At 48.4% G+C, this 18,612-nt stretch overlaps 1 protein-coding gene across 1 annotated transcript in view; it reads right to left on the reverse strand.

Annotated features, from left to right (window-relative positions):
• Positions 1–18,612, reverse strand: part of Glra1 (glycine receptor alpha 1) — a 75,991-nt gene that overhangs the window by 16,433 nt on the left and 40,946 nt on the right. Inside the window, exons 4-5 of the mRNA XM_045153123.1 lie at positions 5,105–5,328; positions 1,321–1,403 (exon numbers count right to left, since the gene is read on the reverse strand). Coding sequence (XP_045009058.1) covers positions 1,321–1,403; positions 5,105–5,328 — 307 coding nt within the window. The remainder of the gene's footprint in view (positions 1–1,320; positions 1,404–5,104; positions 5,329–18,612) is intronic.

Genomic DNA, 18,612 nt, shown 5'->3' on the forward strand with positions numbered 1-18,612 from the left:
TAAGTCCGCCGCCCTTCTTCTCATCTCCGTGGTAAGGAGCAGTTACCTACCAATAGTTCCCACATATAACACCTTATAAAAATGAGATCGACTCCCTTATTATTATTATTTTCAAGGTAGTATTTCATTCTAGCCCAGGCTGACCTGGAATTCACTATATAGTCTTAGGGTGGCCTCGAACTCACTGCAATCCTCCCAAGTGCTGGGATTAAAAGTGTGTGTCACCACGGAGATTGACTCCTTTTTATTTTATTTCATCCTACTCCACTGTTATTTTAATTCGGCTTGGGTGTATGTGTAACGTGGGGTGTGTGTGTGTGGTGTGGCATATACCTTGCAGTGCCCCACGCGCTCCACACACCTCGCACTGTGGTGCTGGCCAGAGCAGGATGTCGAATGTTCTATTCCACTGCTCATCTGCCCGTTCTCATTTTGAGCCAGAGTCTCGTGCTGATACCAGAGTCTGTTTTTCATGAGCCTGGGCAATCCCCTGGCCTCCGATTCCTCTGTAGGAACAGGGCTGCAGGTGTGTGTGGCCATGCCCAGCTGCTTATGTGGGCTCTGGAGATCTGAATTTGTGCAGTATTACAGCTCCTTCAGGCCCCCTGCTTGTGCAGGAAGTGTACGTAGCCACTGAGCCATCTTTACAGCCCTATTTTTCATCTTTGTTTTTTTTTTTCAAGGTAGGGTTTCACTCTAGTCCAGGCTGACCTGGAATTCACTATGTAGTTTCAGGGTGACCTCGAACTCATGGCCATCCTCCTACCTCTGCCTCCTGAGTGCTGGGATTAAAGGCATGCGCCACCATGCCCGGCCCCTATTTATTTATTTTTTTGAGTCAGGGTCTCATCAGCCCAGGCTGACTTCAAACTCATAATCCTCTTGCCTCAGCCTCCTGAGGGCTACGGTTACTGGAGTGTACCACCATGCCCAGCTGGTTTTTACGTCTAACAATACACTCTTGCTGCCTTTTTGTAGAGTGACTTGTCAAGTACCTTCCCTGCTGGGGTGAACATCCTTGTGGGTGAATGGTCCGTGACTTACTGAGGCCACTTCTCCGCTCCTGGGGAGCACATTCACAAGGGGCTTGATGCAGTGCCTGCTGGGAGCTGGTGCCAAAGCTCTGGCCTCAGTCAGCCGACCCCCGGGGGAGCAATATTTCTAGTGCATTTCTAAAAGCCAAGCCTCCACCTCGCATCTCCAGTCACTCCAGCATTCTCTTGGGGCCCAGCGATCGGGAAACTTCTGCAGGGTAAGTGGGAGCCTGGTTTTCCAGGGCAACACATGGGATGCGTGCAACAGTGCATGCGAGAGACTCACAGCTTTCCAGCTGCATGATACATGTCTGGACGTCCATGGGGAAGTTCTTCAAGTCCATGGGGCAGGCCAGAGTCAGGGTGATTCTGGGAAGAGAAGAGACTTGGGGTGATGATGGATTCACATTCGGATAGGCTCCTCCGTTCTAGTCACCACCCGAAACCAGATGTCCGTGGTAAGTGCCTACGGCCTTTCAAGTTCCTGCTGTGGACATGGAGGCTCAGAGAGGGAAAGTTGGCTGCCTAAAGTCACCCCATCAGAAGATCTTCTGGCTTCCTCTGGAGTCTGCCTGGCTGCTGGAGACTGCCCCACCCCTGATCTTCCCTTAGGTAGAATCAGCGCCCAGCTCTTCCCCTGAGCTCTCAACCTCCGGCGGCCCTGGGCTCTCATAGCAGGCGCTGACCATACTGTTGGCTGCCGCCCTTCAGCCACTGAGCACTAGGGTGTTCCTACACGGCCAACTTCATGTGCGCGCTAAGGCTGGGCTCAGGTGGAAAGCAGTGGGTTCCCCTGAACCCTGAGTCAGCCGTTTGTTTTTGGTTTCTCAACCCTTAAAAAGGCTGCAGGCCCAGCCATGGGAGTCCTTGGATAGCAGCCCCTGAGGCTCCTGCTTGGGCTGGGAGACAAGCCACAGCTTGAAAGGGTTCACATCAGAGCATCTGCAGCCGGGGAGGGAGGGAGAAGGGCTCTCAGATCTGCAAGCTCTCTCCCTTACCCGCCGGTTGAGAACACACGGGCAGGGATTGGTCTACGGTCACCGAGCCCCATTCAAAACCAAGTCTCCTAGCCTGTGCATGCCGAGCCCTTCTGAAGTTGGCCAGCATGCTTTCCAGCAAGACTGTTGGCAGACATCAGTCTACCATCCCTAAGGTACCCAGCAGTAGAAGGCAGTACCTCGCCTGCACGTGGTCCTCTGGGATCCTCCCTCTAGCTTATATGCAGCTCTGCCCATGAGCTCTTGCTGTACCAAGCGGAAGCAGGAAGGGGAGAGAGAGGGTAGAGGAAGAGGGAAAAGCAAGGTGGCAGAGGAAGAGGAGACCAGAGAGCCAGAGCAAAGTGAATGCAGAGCTTCTGAAGATAAAAGCTTCACGGGGGGGGGGGCGGCTGTCATGACGGGTTAATTTCCTGAAGTTGAATGACCTTGGGAGCCTCACTTTTTGCTGATTTGTCCTCCTGTCATGTGGCGCTGGGACTCCTGGAGACAGAGAAACATCCTGGCAGCAGCAAACTCCAAGCAGGGTGACCTCCCCTCGCCCAGGCGGCCAGGGCTTTAGCTGCCAATGATTCCGGAGCCTTCTGTCTTCTTCTAGGTGGGGGCTCCACCTTAGAAGCCTCTGGTTTCTCCATCAGCCCCCTCAGTGGTGAGAGCCCCATGCCCTTCCCCCTGAAGCTTGCTTTTCTGGAGAACTGAACCCAGTCACCCCTGACACCCCTGACACCCCTGATCAGGGTCAATTCAGTCTCTCATAGGATTTCCCCCCCCCCCCAAGGTAGGGTCTTGCTTTGGCCCAGACTGATCTGTAATTCACTATATAGTCTCAGCTGGCCTCTACCTCTCAGTAATCCTCGTACCTTGGCCTGGTCTCTCAAGTGCTGGGATTAAAGGCATAGGGGAGGGATATGAAAGGAGAGAGGAGGAGGGGAATGGGCATACCACGTCCTCTGGAACTCCAGACGCGTGCGCCACTTTGTAGATCAGGCTTTATGTGGGTTCTGGGGAAGTGAACTTGGGTCGTTTGTTAGACTTTACCAGCAAGTGTCTTTACTGCTGAGCCATCTCTACAGCCCAGATCTTTCTTTTAAATCTTTATTTATCTATTTGCAGGGAGAGATATAAAGAGGAAGACAGAGAGAATGGGTGTGCCAGGGTCTCTTCAAACTCCAAATGCATGCACTACTTTGTACATCAGACATTTACATGGGTACTGGGGAGTTGAACCTGGGCCATGAGGCTTTGCAAACAAGGGCTTTAATAGCTGAGCAATCTCTTTAGCCCTTCTCACAGGATCTTTTTATTTATTTAGGTATTTTGACGTAGGGTTTCACTCTAGTCCAGCAATCCTGCCTCTGCTCTGCCTCTGCCTCCCGAGTGCTGGGATTAAAGGTGTGTGCCACCACGCCCAGCTCTATTTATTTATTTATTTTTTGGTGTAAGGTCTCACCTTAGCTCAGGCTGTCCTAGATCTCACTCTGTAGTCCCAGGCTGACCTTAACTAATAGCAATCCTCCTACCTCTGCCTCCTGAGTGCTGGAATTAAAGATCTTTAAGGTGCCTCTCCAAACGGGAATTAGATTTCTCTCCCTGAGGAACCGAGTGTGGGGGGATGGTCACTTAGAACTGGTGCCCTTTGGAATAATGTGTTCATCCATCACGTATTGGAGTGCTTAAGCAATGCCATGTCCCGACTAGACTTTAAGAAGGTCTACACCAGCACTGATTAAAACATAACGGTGTTGAGCTGGAGAGATGGCTAAGGCACTCGCCTGCAAAACCTAAAGACCCAGGTTCAATTCCCCAGTACCCATGTAAAGCCCGATGCACAAAGTGGTACATGCATCTGGAGTTCATTTGCAGCAGCTGGAGGCCCCAGTGTGCCCATTCTCTCTGTCTGTTTCTCTTCACTCTCTCTCTCTCTCTCTCTCTCTCTCTGCTTGAAAATAAATAAAAAATATATATTTCAGAAAACCACATAACTGGGTAAGCTTTGGAAATTTCCCTGGATTACCAGCTCCTCGCTTCTCTAATGCACAGAACAGGCATTATCAAACGTGAGCATGAGTTGTAGATGTAAGACAGGAAACGTTCCCATGAAGTTCTCAACGATTAGTAGCTGGTTAGTTACTGCACGTGTAAGGCCCTTTCTCTACCTCTTGGACACTGGTCACTGTCCCCATGCCCTGGTGGGGGAGATTAGGGATTAGGTAGGGAAGGTGGCAAGATCCTCTGAAAGTTTAGCTCTTAATCAGTGGCTGCAGGATACTGCACAGCTGGAGGAAGCTCCCCCCGCCCCCCCCCCCACCTCCCAGGCTCAATGCAAGGCAGGTGAGATTGAAAGACTATGGAGGTGTGAGAAATAGAGAGACTGTGCTGGTGTTTCTGTCTAAGGGTTAAAAAGATGGAGAAAATAAATTTTGGAAGGACACCATTCTGTGGGAAGCCCCCTCCCCGCCCCCTTCCTGTGTCTTTCTCTGACCAGGAGAGTTGACAGTCCTCGGGACTGAGTCAGCATCCTTGCGACCAGAGCAGCTTTTCTGCGCCTGGTGAAAGCTCCGGGTCTTCCCTTCCTCTCGGTTTGCCCTGGAAACGGTGTCGCTTTTGCCCTTCAGCCAATCACGTGAGCTTGTGAGCGCAAACTCCGACTCGAGTAACACCCGGGCCCAGGCCTGCGTCAGGGGGTCTAAACCCACCGTTGCTGGGGTGCTTGCTTGCCAGAAGTCTCTAAAAAGCCGTGCACCGCTCTGCAGGAGATACTACTGCCTTGCCAAGATACTTGGGATTGTGTGGCCCTTCTCGAACCCTAGACCCATCTCTAACAGAAGGGATGGGCAGCCCTGGCTTATCCTCAGGGGCAGGCCGTTTACTGCGATGTCATTGCAACTTTTCTGGCTTCATTTCTTTGCCCCAGCTAGTGGTCATTATGCTTGACTATACCGTCTTGTCTTGCTTTGTCAGAAGGGATGGTGACTCGAATTTCCCTAGCATGTCTCCAGCACAGCGCATAGCTCCCAGGGCTCCCGGGCTGGGCTGGGCTCCCTTGCCCGGAGTTGGCGGCGGGGCTGGGCTCACCTGATGCTGTAGAGCACGTTGCCGTTCCGGGAGATCCGCAGCAGCTTGTTGTCGGTGGTGATCTCATGGAAGTGGGCTCCCTTCTCGTTGGCAAAGAACAAGTCAGGCTTCCAGATGGAGTCCAGCATGGACGGGTCCAGGTCCAGAGAGTCGTCGGGGTACTCGTTGTAGGCCAGACGGGGGTCGTTCCACTGCTGCCGCAGGAAGATGTTGACCCTGTAGTCCTGCAGTGGGGACACAGGGGCCGGCGATGTCAGACCCCGAGTGACGGCTCTCAAAAGTCTAGCACGGCACTTACTGTCCCTACGCATATATGAACGCTACTCTCACGACTGGGTTAGAGAAGCTTCTCTTTTCAGGTGGCGGTGACCACTGGCATGGCCCAAAAGGCAACACAGTGCTGAGAAGAAGGGACAGAGGAGTGTCCAGCACCAAAATATCTCTATTGCACCCCCCAAGGCTCAGGGGCCATTGCGGAAGAGGTGGCGGAAAGAATATAAGAGCCAAAGGAAGGGTGCCACTCCTTAGATGTAACTGTCCGGACAGAAATTGGCCTCGATGTCCAAGACCTCGCAGTGCCTAGCAATACATTCCACACAAGACCCTCATCATAGGAGAAAAAGATGATGACATCAAATTGAAAGAGAGAGTAATGGAGAGAGGGAGGGGGTATGACGGAGAGTGCAGTTGTGAAGGGGAAAGTGGGGGAGGGGAGGGAAGTATCTTGGTTTATTGTCTGTAAGTATAGAAGTTGTTAATGAAAAAGTTAAAAAAAAAACCTGGGCTGGAGGATGGCTTAGTGGTTACAGTGTTTGCCTGCAAAGCTGAGGGACCCCGGTTCGACTCTCCAGGACCCACGTAAGCCAGATGCACAAGGGAGCACATGCATCTGGAGTTCGTTTGCAGTGGCTGGAGGCCCTGGCATGCTCATTCTCTCTCTCTCCCTCTTTCTGTCAAATAAAATAAAATAAAACAAAATCCTAGCATGGAGGAGGTTGACTGTGTCTGCGTCTGTGGGGCGAGCTAGTCTGTGTGTGAGGTTGGGAGCCATTACGTCTCCTACATGCCTGGCTAAGTACGCTCAACTCTGCACTGCGGTTGCTGAAATGTTATTCTTCCTTCTGAAGATAAAATTCAAAGACTAATGTAATAGATATCTGTTTGCATCATCCTGTTATTATTTGGTTATATTTGCTTCATGGATTTCTTTGGGTGTGTGTGTGTGTTAATTTTGAGACAGAATCTTGCTTCGTAGTTCATGCTGGCCTCAAGCTCCCAGCAATCCTCCTGCCTCTGCCTCTCAAGTGCTTGGATTGCAGGCATGCATTACCATGCTAAGCCCTTGCTTCATGTTTCTTAGATGAGAGAAATAATATGTTGTAAATAAAATTGAAGTGCTTTTTAAAAATATATTTATTTGGGCTGGAGAGACAGCTTAGCGGTTAAGCGCTTGCCTGTGAAGCCTAAGGACCCTGGCTTGAGGCTCGATTCCCCAGGACCCACGTTAGCCAGATGCACAAGGGTGCGCATGCGTCTGGAGTTCATTTGCAGTGGCTGGAGGCCCTGGCGCATCCATTTCCTCTCTCTCTCCCCTCTCTCTGTCTGCCTCTTTCTCTCTGTTGCTCTCAAATAAATAAATAAAAATGAACAAAAAAAATTAAAAAAAATATTTGTTTATTTGCAAGAAGGCAGAGAGAGAGAAAGAGAGAGAGAGAGAGAGAGGAAGAGAGAAATGGGTATGCCAGGGACTGTGGCCACTGCCAATGAGCTCCAGATGCATGCACCACTTTGTGCATCTGACTTTATGTGGGTACTGGGGTATCATATTCAGGTCCTTAGACTTTGCAAGCAAGTGCTTTAACTGCTGACCCATCTCTTCAGCCCCTGAAGTCCCTTTTTTTTAAAAAAAATATTATTTTTATTTATTTATTTTAGAGAGAGAGAGAGAGAGAGAGAAAGAGAGTGAGAGAGGGAGTGAGGGAGAGAGAGATACAGAAATAGAGAGCTAGAGATAGAGAGAGAATGGGTGCACCAGCCACTGCAGATGAACTCCAGACACATGTGCCACCTTGTGCATCTGGCTTATGTGGGTCCTAGAGAATTGAACTGGGGTCCTTTGGCTTTGTAAGCAAACAAACACCTTAACCACCAAGCCATCTCTCCAGTCCTGAAGTCCCTTTTTAACCATCTGTCCCAGTGGTAGATATTTTTATGTATACTAAAGTTTGAGAATTACTGATATAGACAAATTGAAGGAATAAAAGGAAAAATTAAAACTTGATGCTGAGTATTCAAACCTTTCTATTTAAAGGTAACAGTCAATGGGGCTGAGGATGTAGCTCAGTTGGCAGTGTGCATTAATGAAGCCCGGGGTTTGACCCCCAGTACCACATCAACCAACTTTTGTGATGCATGCCTGTAATCCCAGCACTCAGGAGGCAGGGACAAGAGGATCAGAAGTTCAAAGTCATCCTCAGCTACATAGAGAGGTAGAGGCCAGCCTGGGATTCATGAGACTATGTCTCAAAAACAAATAAACAAACAAAAAACTAAAGGGGGCTGGGGAGATGGCTCAGCAGCTAAAGGTACCTGCTTGCTGGCCTGGATTTGATTCCCCAGTACCTACATAAAGCCAGCTGTACCATGTGGCACATGAGTCTGGAGTTTATTTGCAGACGCAAAAGGCCCTAGTGCACCCATACTCCTCTTCCTCTCCCAAATAACCAACTAAATAAAATGATTTTAAAAATATAACAGTAGCCGGGTGTATGGCACACGCCTTTAGTCCCAGCACTTGGGAGTCAGAGGTAAGAGGATCTCTATGAGTTTGAGGCAAGCCTGAGACTACTTAGTGAATTCCAAGTCAGCCTGAGCTACAGCAAGATCCTACCTTGAAAAACCAAAAAACAAGACAAAACAAAAAAAAACCCCAAAACACCAACCCCCCAAAACAAAAAACAAAACAAACAACAACAACAAAAAACAGTCAACTCCAAAGCAGTGAAGAAAGTATGGGAGATGAGTTCTAGAATGTTCCTGCTGAACCTGGGCTTTATGCTAAGTCTGTCCTAAAACCTCTTTTCTTTTTATTTATTTATTTATTTTGAGAGTGAGAAAGAGAGAGAGGGAGAGAATGGACTTGCCAGGGCCTCCAGCCACTGCAAATGAACTCCAGATGCATGTGCCACCTTGTGCATCTGGCTTACGTGGATCCTGGGGAGTTGGACCAGAATCCTTTGGCTTTGTAGGCAAGTGCCTTAACCACTAAGCCATCTCTCCAGCCCCAAACCTCTCTTCTATAACTTCCTATGGCATGTGCTCATTGCTTGGGAAGGTTTAATAAATATCATGGAGTCACTTCCCCTTGGCTACTAAAGGCAATAGTATTTAATACACTTAATAATATACAATAATATTCCTATGATGGGACTACAGTGTTGTTATTACCTAGGAAAATATTTAAGGATCAAATAAATGAGGTAAATGTTAGCCTAAGAGAAATGTAACAGTTTTCTTTATCATGTGGTTTCTCAGAGAACTTCTTGTACTGCCGAAGTGAGCATATGCCTCTGGGAAGGGAACAGAATATGCGACATTTCTCTGGTTTATTTGGCCACAGAAACTCTTAGTTTGTGCAAACTGTTCTCCTCCTCTCTTGCCACTTTTCTTCTTCCAGATGAAGAAAACAAGTCCAGAAAGAATGTCACTTGAAAATGCCGGGGTGTGGGCTGGGAACGTGGCTCAGTGGACAGAGGATTGGCCCTAACATACAGGAAGCCCTGGGTTCAATCCCCAGTGTTGCATGAACCAAAAATGGTGTTCTATTCCTGTAATCTAAGAACTCAGGAGACGGAGGCAGGTGGATGAGAACTGGCAGATGACCCTTGGCTACCTAGCCAGCTCAAGGCTGGGCTAGACAGCAGGAGACCCTGTCTCAAAAGGAGAAGATCTCACAAGTAGTGGCAGAGCAGGCTCGGAGTCCTGCCGAAGTGTTATGAAACTGTGCTGCAGATCCTAAAGGAACTGAGAGCCATTCCCACCTGGAGAAGTCACTGGTGCTGTGGGTGAGTTTCCATGTCGGGGGAACTGGGTGATACAGTTACGAAATGTCCCATCAGGCTGGAGAGGTGGCTCAGTTGGCAAAGTGCTTCTATGTGTGAGGACCCAAGTTCTACCCCAGCAGCCACACCAACTTCAGGAAGGTATGGCAGCCAGCTTTTAATCTCAGATTGCAGAGGCAGGAACAGGCCATCACTGGGGCAAGCTAGTTAGCCTCACTAGCTGAGTTGGAAAGGCCTGGGTGCAAATGAAAGACATTTTCTCAGTAAATAAGGTGGAGGGCTGGAGAGATGGCTTAGAAGCTAAAGCGCTTGCTTGCAAAGCCTAAGGCCCCAGGTTCAATTCCCCAGTACCCACATAAAGCCAGGTGCACGAAGCGGCACATGTATCTAGAGTTCATTTACAGGGCTAGAGGCCCTGGCATGCCCACTCTTTCTTTCTCTCTCTATCTGCCTCTTCTCTCTGAAATAAATAAATAAAATATTTAAGAAAACTTTAAAAAATAAACATAGTGGAGAGTGATTGAGGAAGATACCCAATGTTGATCAATGGTCTCCACATACACAGGCACACATGTGCACCTACCTGCACACATATGAACATGCATGCTCACAGAACACACCACATATGCAAGCATATACATACAAAAGAGATAAGTATTCTATCAAGTAGTAAATATTTTATTAATAAAAACTCAGGGTTGGAGAGATGGCTCAACAGTTAAAGGCGCTTGCTTGCAAAGTCTGCTGGCTCAGGTTTAATTTCCCAGTACCCATGCAAAGCCAGATGCAAAAAGTGGGACTTATGTCTGAAGTTTATTTGCAGAAGCAAGAGGCTCTCTCGCTCTCAAATAAATAATTTTTTAAAAAGGAAAGTCTGGGGGCTGGAGAGATGGGTTAGCAGTCAAGCGCTTGCCTGTGAAGCTTAGGGACCCCGGTTCAAGGCTCAATTCCCCAGGACCCACATTAGCCAGATGCAAAAGGGGGTGCACGTGTCTGGAGTTCGTTTGCAGTGACTGGAGGCCCTGGCGCGCCCATTCTCCCTCTTCTCTCTTTATCTGCCTCTTTGTCTCTCTGTCTGTCGCTCTCAAATAAATAAATAATTAATTAATTAAAAAAAACAGAAAAGTCTGGGCTGGAGAGATTGCTTAGTGGTTAAGGTGCTTGCCCGTGAAGCCTAAGGACCCAGGTTTGATTCCCTAGTACCCAGTATGTAAACCAGATACACAAGTTGTCATATGCAAGTGAAGTTTGTTTGCAGTTGCTAGAGGCCCTGGCACACGCTTCCTCTACCTATCTGCCTGTCACTCACTCTCTCTCTCTCTCTCTCTCTCAAACAAATAAACACATAAATAAAATTAAAAAGCCTTTCTGTTTTGTTAGAGAGACATTGTAAATGTGCAGTCTGTGAATACTGTAGCACTGCAAATAGAACCGGAGGCATATTTCTGTTTCACAAGGAAGAATGGCAGAGCGTCGGTGTTGGGTTTCCAAAAGGGCCTATAGGTCTCCCGAAGATTAATATCCTATAGAGCCAGAGACATGGCTCAGTGGTTAGGAGCACTTCCTGTGCAAGCATTAGGGCCCGAGGAGGCCCAAGTGTGGTGGTTGAATTAGGTGTCCCCTATAAATTTGTGTGTTTTGAATGCTTGATGTTCTAGCTGATAGTGACTTGATCGAAGGAGCCTTGTTGGAAGAATTGTGTTGCTGGGGGTTGGCCTTGAGGGTTATTAGCCTTACCTTGCCAGTGTTAGTTTGGCACACTCTTCTCCTGGGGTTGTTCCCCTGATGTTGGCCAGGAGGTGATGTGTAGCCTCTTCTCATGTCACATTTCCCCTGCCACCATGGAGTTTTCACTCGAGTCTGTAAACCCTTTCCTCCCACAAGCTGTTTTTGGTTGGGTGCACTGTGTTAGCAACAAGAAGGTAACTGCATCATTGGGAGATCACTTTGGATTAGGAGCTGATTGGGCATGCACGTGTGCATACATCATACTAACACACACACACACACACACATTGCATTACAATACACAAACATGCACAAAGAAAAGATTAACCTTTGTATTAGTCACTTTGCTTATTGTTGTGACCAAATACCTGACAGAAAGCCACTTAAGGAAGGAAAAGGATTTATTCTGGCTTACAGTTTTTTTAAATTTCTTTACTTTTATTTTACTTGTTTATTAGAGTGAAAGAGAGAGTGAGAGAGTGAGAGCGAGAGCGAGAGCGAGAAAGAGAGAGAGAGAGAGAGAGAGAGAGAGGGAGGGAGAAGAGAGGCAGATAGAGAGTGGATGGGTGCACCTGGGCCTTCAGCCACTGCAAACAAACTCCAGACACATGCACTACCTTGTGCATCTGGCTTACGTGGGTCCTGGGGAATTAACTTGGGTCCTTTGGTTTTGCAGGCAAGTGCCTTAACTGCTAAGCCATCTCTCCAGCCCCTGGCTTATAGTTCTGAGGGGAAAGGCATGGTGGCAGGAATGGGAAGCAGAGCTAGTCACATTGCTTCAATAGTCAGGAAGCAGAGGATGGACAGGAAGTGAGGTTTAAACCTTAACACTTGCCTCCAGTGACCCACTTCCTCCTGCAAGCCTCACTGCCTAAAAATTGTACAACCCTTCCAAAGAGGGCCACCAGCTGGAGACCAAGTATTCAAACACATGAGTAGATGGGAGACAGTTTACATTCCAACCATAGTTGTGTTCAAGATCAACCTTCAGTGTCTTTTCTTTCTTTTTTTTTTTTCTTTTTTTTTAAATTTATTTGAGAGTAACAGAGAAAGAGGCAGAGAGAGAGAGAGAATGGGCATGCCAGGGCTTCCAGCCACTGCAAATGAACTCCAGACACGTGCGCCCCCCTGTGCGTCTGACTAACGTGGGTTCTGGGGAACCGAGCCTCGAACCAGGGTCCTTAGGCTTCACAGGCAAGTGCTTAACCGCTAAGCCATCTCTCCAGCCCCAGTGTCTTTTCTTTTATTTTCCTCACAAAGTAGTCTCCACACACGAGAGCCTGCTGTTACTCCTTCCCTGAGAGCACTGGAAGTAAAAAACGAGGCCCCTGCTATGTTTTCTTTTGGGGTGCTGCTTCTAAACCCTCATCACTCTTGATCTGTCACCAGCAGGGGTGACTTACAAGTGACCTTCACACGCGCACCCCTTTCCCACTGTCCCTCTCATGCGCGTGCCCCGTTCTGTTGGCTGACAGAAATATCAGTAGCTTCATAAAGGTTCCAAGGTATTTTATAGGCTCTTTCTATAACTTAATTGAAGCCTTTCCCTCCAGCCCCATAGAAAGTGACATTTGGTCTCATAATCTCAGGTTTTATAAGTCCTAAGTGGAGGGAGAACGCAGGGCCAGGCCTGGATGTTGGGGCTTTTTTTTTGTTTTGTTTTGCTTGCAGATCATGACGGATGGCTCTGCACCCAGCCCCTTCTGATCGGGACTTGGAAAGAGCCTCTCCATCCCCCTTTGGATTTTGCGTGCGGTGTGGCGTCAGGACGGGGCTTTGGGAAGGTCACATGAAAGTGGATGGATTATGAATGGTTGGGCAGAAAAAGCCTTCAGTCCCCAAGCTCCAGCTGCACTTTTGATGCTCCTGCCAGTGACCTGTCAAGACCGTTTATGTGGCTGGGAGGAAGAAGAGAAAGTGGCATTTCTTAAAATGGTCTGTTAGGCACCAGGCGCCAGTCTAGATAATGTCACACACATTCAATTCTCACAAAAGCCCCGCAAGCGAACACCTGGATGGCCACCGCGACGGGGAGGGGATGAATGGGCTTGGCAAGGGCAGCACTCAGGGATAGTGCGCTGGCCTGACTTGTTAGTGGACACTCACGTCTGGGGGGAGTGGGGACACTCGGCTTCTTGCTGCCCAGGCACACTCAGCCCGCTCTCATGCAGGAGCCCGAACAAGCCCTGGATGTTCCAGGCTTTCTTACTTGTTCATCTTCCAGCAGGACAGACTCCCAGAGCTGGTCACTGAGCACTGGCCATGGTGTAGGTCTCCTCTCTCCAAAGTGGGGGACAGTCGTTCAAAAAGACTATGTGGACCTGCTGTTTCTGTTGCACCACCCCACCCTCCTAGCTGGTGTGCCTCAGAGTTCCCAGGTACTCACAGGAGGAAGAGGAGGAGGAGGAAGGGGCAAGGTCAGAGAAAGATGGAACAGGATGTGTTTTTAAGCTGACTTTCTAGCTGGTGTGACTAAGGCCCTGAGGGGGTGTTAGACTGCAGACGCGGTGGAGGCTGTCCTGGACCAGGGCCAAGCAGAAAACAAGATAAGGCCCCTCTTGCCAGGGAAACCCAAGGCCACTTGAATTATGGCTTTGTCCTATGAGCGATCAGGACAGTGCAGGGCAGCCCCTGGCCCCTCCTCAGGACCAACGCCTTCTTTATTTCCCACCTCCCATGCCTCTGTGGCCCCCAGCATGCGGCTGAGTCATGTGCTAATAGAACCCCCCCCCCCCAGAAACTATACAAGTAAGTAAGTAATTCCCTTTGCTCGTCAGCTTTCTGGTCTCTCTCTCTTTCCCTCTCTTCCTCCCTCCCTTCTTCTCTCCTTCTGTCCCTCCTGTTTCTGGTTTCAGCATACTTCCCTGGCATAGGGCTATGACTCTCCTAATATGGCTTTAATTCTTTTAAAAATATTTTTATTTATAAGCATTGAAAGATGTGTGTGTGTGTGTGTGTGTGTGAGAGAGAGAGAGAGAGAGAGAGAGGAAGAATGGGTGCCTCAGGACCCCTAGCCACTGAAAACTCCAGATGCATGCACACTTTGCACATGTGACTTTACATGGGTACTGGGGAATTGATCCCAGGTTTTTAGGCTTTGCAGACAAGTGCCTAAACCACTGAGCCATCTCTTTAAACCCACAAGGCTTTAATTCTAAAAGGGTGAGTCCTGGGCTGGAGAGATGGCTTAGCGGTTAAGCGCTTGCCTGTGAAGCCTGATGACCCCGGTTTGAGGCTCGATTCCCCAGGACCCACGTTAGCCAGATGCACAAGGGGGCACATGCATCTGGAGTTCGTTTGCAGTGGCTGGAGGCCCTGGCACGCCCATTCTCTCTCTCTCTGTCTATTTGCCTCTCTCTCTCTCTGTCACTCTCAAATAAATAAATGAAAAATGAACAAAAAAAAATTAAAAAAAAAAAGGGTGAGTCCTCTCAGCTGCCTCTCATCAAAGCAGCTTGTTCTCTCTCTTTGTTTTTTTGAGGTAGGGTCTCATTCTAGTCCAGGCTGACCTGGAATTCACTATGTAGTCTCAGGGTGGCCTGGAACTCACAGAGATCCTCCTACCTCTGCCTTCCAAGTGTTGGGATTAAAGACATGCACCACCACACCCGGCTTCTCCCTCTTTTTTTTTTTTTTTTAATCTGTCAGGTGGAAGGGGGTGTGTAAGGTCACACAGCCACTCAGGAAAGGACCTAACTTGACAACTGCTCTGCTTCTCTGAACCTCACCATTGAAGAAGTGAGGTGAGATGAACTCTAACAATCCTAAATCTAATAGCAGAGTATAGTTATTTCCCCAAATTTAGTTGGGAATCTTTTCAGTTCTAGGCAGTGTTGTAGATACAGGGCATTTGATGCAAAGAAATGTCTATTTATTCAGAGGAGTGTTGCAGCATCCTAAGGTAAGGGCTTTGATAGGGACTGAATACAAGGTACTGTGTGATCCAGAGGACAGCGTAGAGGGTGCTGTGTATGGGTAGTGTGTGATCCAGAGGACAGAGTATAGGGTGCTATGTACAGGTACTGTGTGATCCAGAGGACAGGTGTTTCTCTGTATTCAGCTTGGGGAAACAGATGTGAGAAGTCTCCAGGAAGAAGTGATGCTTAAAACGAGGGACAATCGGATGAAACCCAAGCAGCAACGCCTCTGGGGCAGTTGGAGGTGCACTTGCGAAGGTGTGAGGGCAAAGCAAGGTGCTGGCGTTCGGGCCGAAGGGCAAGCGGGAGGACAGGAGAGCTGTGGAGAAGCTGACAGTGCCGCGCAGGCCCTGCTGGGAAGGGAGGACTTCGTCTGACAGTCAAGAGAAACGCTTGCTGGATTTAAGTAGGAATGACATCATCACATTCAGATTTTATCACTAGTATTTTAAAATACTTAGGCTTGCTACCCCATCCTTCTTTCCCTCCCCTCCTTCTCTTCCCCACCATCTCCCCTAACAGTGCCCCTTTTCTTCCCTGTCTCACTGCAGAAGCCCTGCACGGAAACAAATACAAGTATATGTCATGTGAATGAAGACAACAGACCCCAAAGGGTCTCATTGTAAAATGACTAATGAGACGTTAGAATCAGAGACCCAGAGAATGAATTTCACGTCCACAGGCAGCCTCACTCCTCTCTGGGCCTAGGCTGCCTGCCCCTGCCTGCTCAGCTGCTCCCCCTGCAGGTGCTGGCTCCTCCCTGCTCAGCTGCTCCCCCCACCTGCTGGCTCCTCCCTGCTCAGCTGCTCCCCTGCCAGCTGCTGGCTCCTCCCTGCTCAGCTGCTCCCCCCCACTTGCTGGCTCCTCCCTGCTCAGCTGCTCCCCCCCCCACTTGCTGGCTCCTCCCTGCTCAGCTGCTCCCCCCCACTTGCTGGCTCCTCCCTGCTCAGCTGCTCCCCCCCCACTTGCTGGCTCCTCCCTGCTCAGCTGCTCCCCCCCACCTGCTGGCTCCTCCCTGCTCAGCTGCTCCCCTGCCAGCTGCTGGCTCCTCCCTGCTCAGCTGCTCCCCCCACCTGCTGGCTCCTCCCTGCTCAGCTGCTCCCCCTGCCAGCTGCTGCTATTGATTTTCCCCTCCCAGGTTGGTAAACAGCAGTTCAGATGAGATCGATGTAATTGGTGTAATATGCTTACTTAGTCGTATGTTTCTATGGGTTGCTGTGCAACATGCTGGGGGCCATGTTCAAGCTCAGGAGTCAGCATTTGAATTCTGTATCCCTGAACCTGAGGCCCTACCTCCAGCCTGGTTTCTAGCCTCACATTCTCAGCGACAGCCCACAACGCTGAAGGCATGGGTGGAGAATCCAGAGGTCTAGTCTTACAGTCTTCAGCACTCATTCACCCAGTCTGACCCTGAGATTCCCTGGTGCTACCTGTGCAAATAGCTGCTCTACTCAGAAGGCAGCTCATTCATTTATTCATCCCATTAACTTGCTTCCCCCTTCTTTCATTAAATTTTTAAAAATTTATTTGTAAGGAAGAGAGAGAGAGAGAGTGTACTAGGCCTTTTTGCCACTGGAAATAAACTCCAGATGCATTTGCCACATTGTGCATCTGGCTTTATGTGGGTACCGGGGAATTAAAACTGGGCTGTCAGGCTTTGTAAGCAAGCACCCTTAACTGCTGAGCTACCTCTCCAGCCTTTCTTCTTCCCTTCCTTCCTTCCTTCCTTCCTTCCTTCCTTCCTTCCTTCCTTCCTTCCTTCCTTCCTTCCTTTTGGTGTGTGTGTGTGTGTGTGTGTGTGTGTGTGTGTGTGTGTGTGTGTGTATGTACCAGGATCTCTGGCTGCTACACACAAATGCCCATGCCGCTTCATGTGGATGGCTGGGGAACTGAATCCAGGCAGTAGGCTTTGCATGGAAGGGCCTTTAACTGCTGAACCACCTCCCCAGCACCTCTGCACCTTTTGAGGTGGGTCTCCTGTTTACCATCCCATTTGCCAGGCTAGATGGCCTCCAAGTTTCTGGGAAATTCTCCTGTCAATGCCTCTCTTTATGCTGCAGGTGCACTGACATTACAGAGTTCACTTTAGCCTCTAGGCATGAGTGTGTGTGTGTGTGTGTGTGTGTGTGTGTGTGTGTGTGTGTGTGTATGGGGCACCAGTGTCTCTTTCCACTGAAAACAAACACCAGGCATTTACTCTAGTTTTTTCACCCAGGATACATGAGCGGCTGGGGAGCTGAACCTGGACTAGCAGGCTTTGCAAGAAAGTGCCTTTAACCGCTGAGCTATCTCCTCAGCTCCCAGATTCTGGCTTTCGGTAGGATCTGGGGATTTGAACTCAGGTACTCACACTTGCACACCAAGTGCTTGATCTACTGAGTCACCTCCCAAGCCACAAACATTTATGGGGGACATCTGATGTGTCACCTAAAGTTGGATCTGTCTCCGTACTCCCTCTCTTAGTGGATTTAATTTCAGATGCTAAGGTCTAATAACTCTTCTAAATTCAGTTTTGTGGTGAAATAGAATGCAAAAATTGCTTTATTTTAAAATTTTTATTAAGTTTTTGAGACAGTGTCTGAAAGTGGCCTTGAACTTTAAATTTTTTTTAAACTTGTTGGAGAGATATAGAGATAGAATGGATTCATGAGGTTCTCTTGTTGCTGCTACACATAAATTCAAGACACGTGTGCCACTGTGTGCATCTGGTTTACTTGGGTACTGAAGAATCAAGGCTGGGATACCAGGCTTTTGTAAGCAAGTGCCTTTAACTACTGAGCCATCTCCCAAGCTCCTAACTTTGAACTTCTGATCTTCCTGCCTCTACCTCCTGAGTGCTGGAATCACACACATGTATTAACACACACAGGGATTGAGCTCAGGGCTTTGTGTATGTTAGCAAACACTACTTGTGAACTACATCCTCAGCCCACAAAATGCTTTTATATTTTTTATTTGAGAGAATGAGAGAGAGAAAGAGAGTGGGCTCTCTAGGGCCTCAGCCACTGTAATTGAACTCCAGATGCTTGGGCCATCTAGTGGGCATGTGCGACCTTGTGATTGCCTCACCTTTGTGCATCTGGCTTACGTGGGATCTGGAGAGTTGAATATGGGTCCTTAGGCTTAACAGACAAGAGCCTTAACTGCTAAGACATCTCTCTAGCCCAGAGATTCTCTTTAACAACCTACAGTTGGTTTTATACATAGAAAAATCTAAAGACTGTACCAAAAGGCACCTAGAACTGACATATGAATTCAGCCATGTACCAGGATAAAAACCAACATACAAAAATCAGTGGTGAGCTGAAGAGATGGGTCAGTGGTTAAAGTGCTTGCCTACAATGCCTAACGACCCATGTTGATTGATTCCTTAGTACCCACTAAAGCCAGATGCACAAAGTGGTTCATGCATCTGAAGTTTGTTTGCAGTGGCTAGAGGCCCTGACACACCCATTCTCTCTCTCTCTTTCCCTCCCCTCTCTCCTTGCTAATAGGTAAATAAGTAAGTAACTACATGAATATTTTAAAAAATCAGTGGCATCTCTATATATCAACAGTAAATTTGCTGAGAAAAAATCCTACTCACAATGGCCACAAACCAAAACAAACAAACAAACAAACAAAAAAAACAAAATTAAAAACCCTGAGGAATAAGCCTAACTAAACATGTGAAAGAGCTCAATAATAAGAATCACAAAACATTAAATAAAGTAATCGAAGACATAAGAAAGGTGGAAAGATCTTCCATGTTCATGGACTGGAGGAAATTTGTTACTTTAAATGGTCATACTACCTAAAGCCA

The sequence above is a fragment of the Jaculus jaculus genome, chromosome 6, assembly GCF_020740685.1.
Source record: "Jaculus jaculus isolate mJacJac1 chromosome 6, mJacJac1.mat.Y.cur, whole genome shotgun sequence".
Taxonomy (NCBI): Eukaryota; Metazoa; Chordata; class Mammalia; order Rodentia; family Dipodidae; genus Jaculus; species Jaculus jaculus.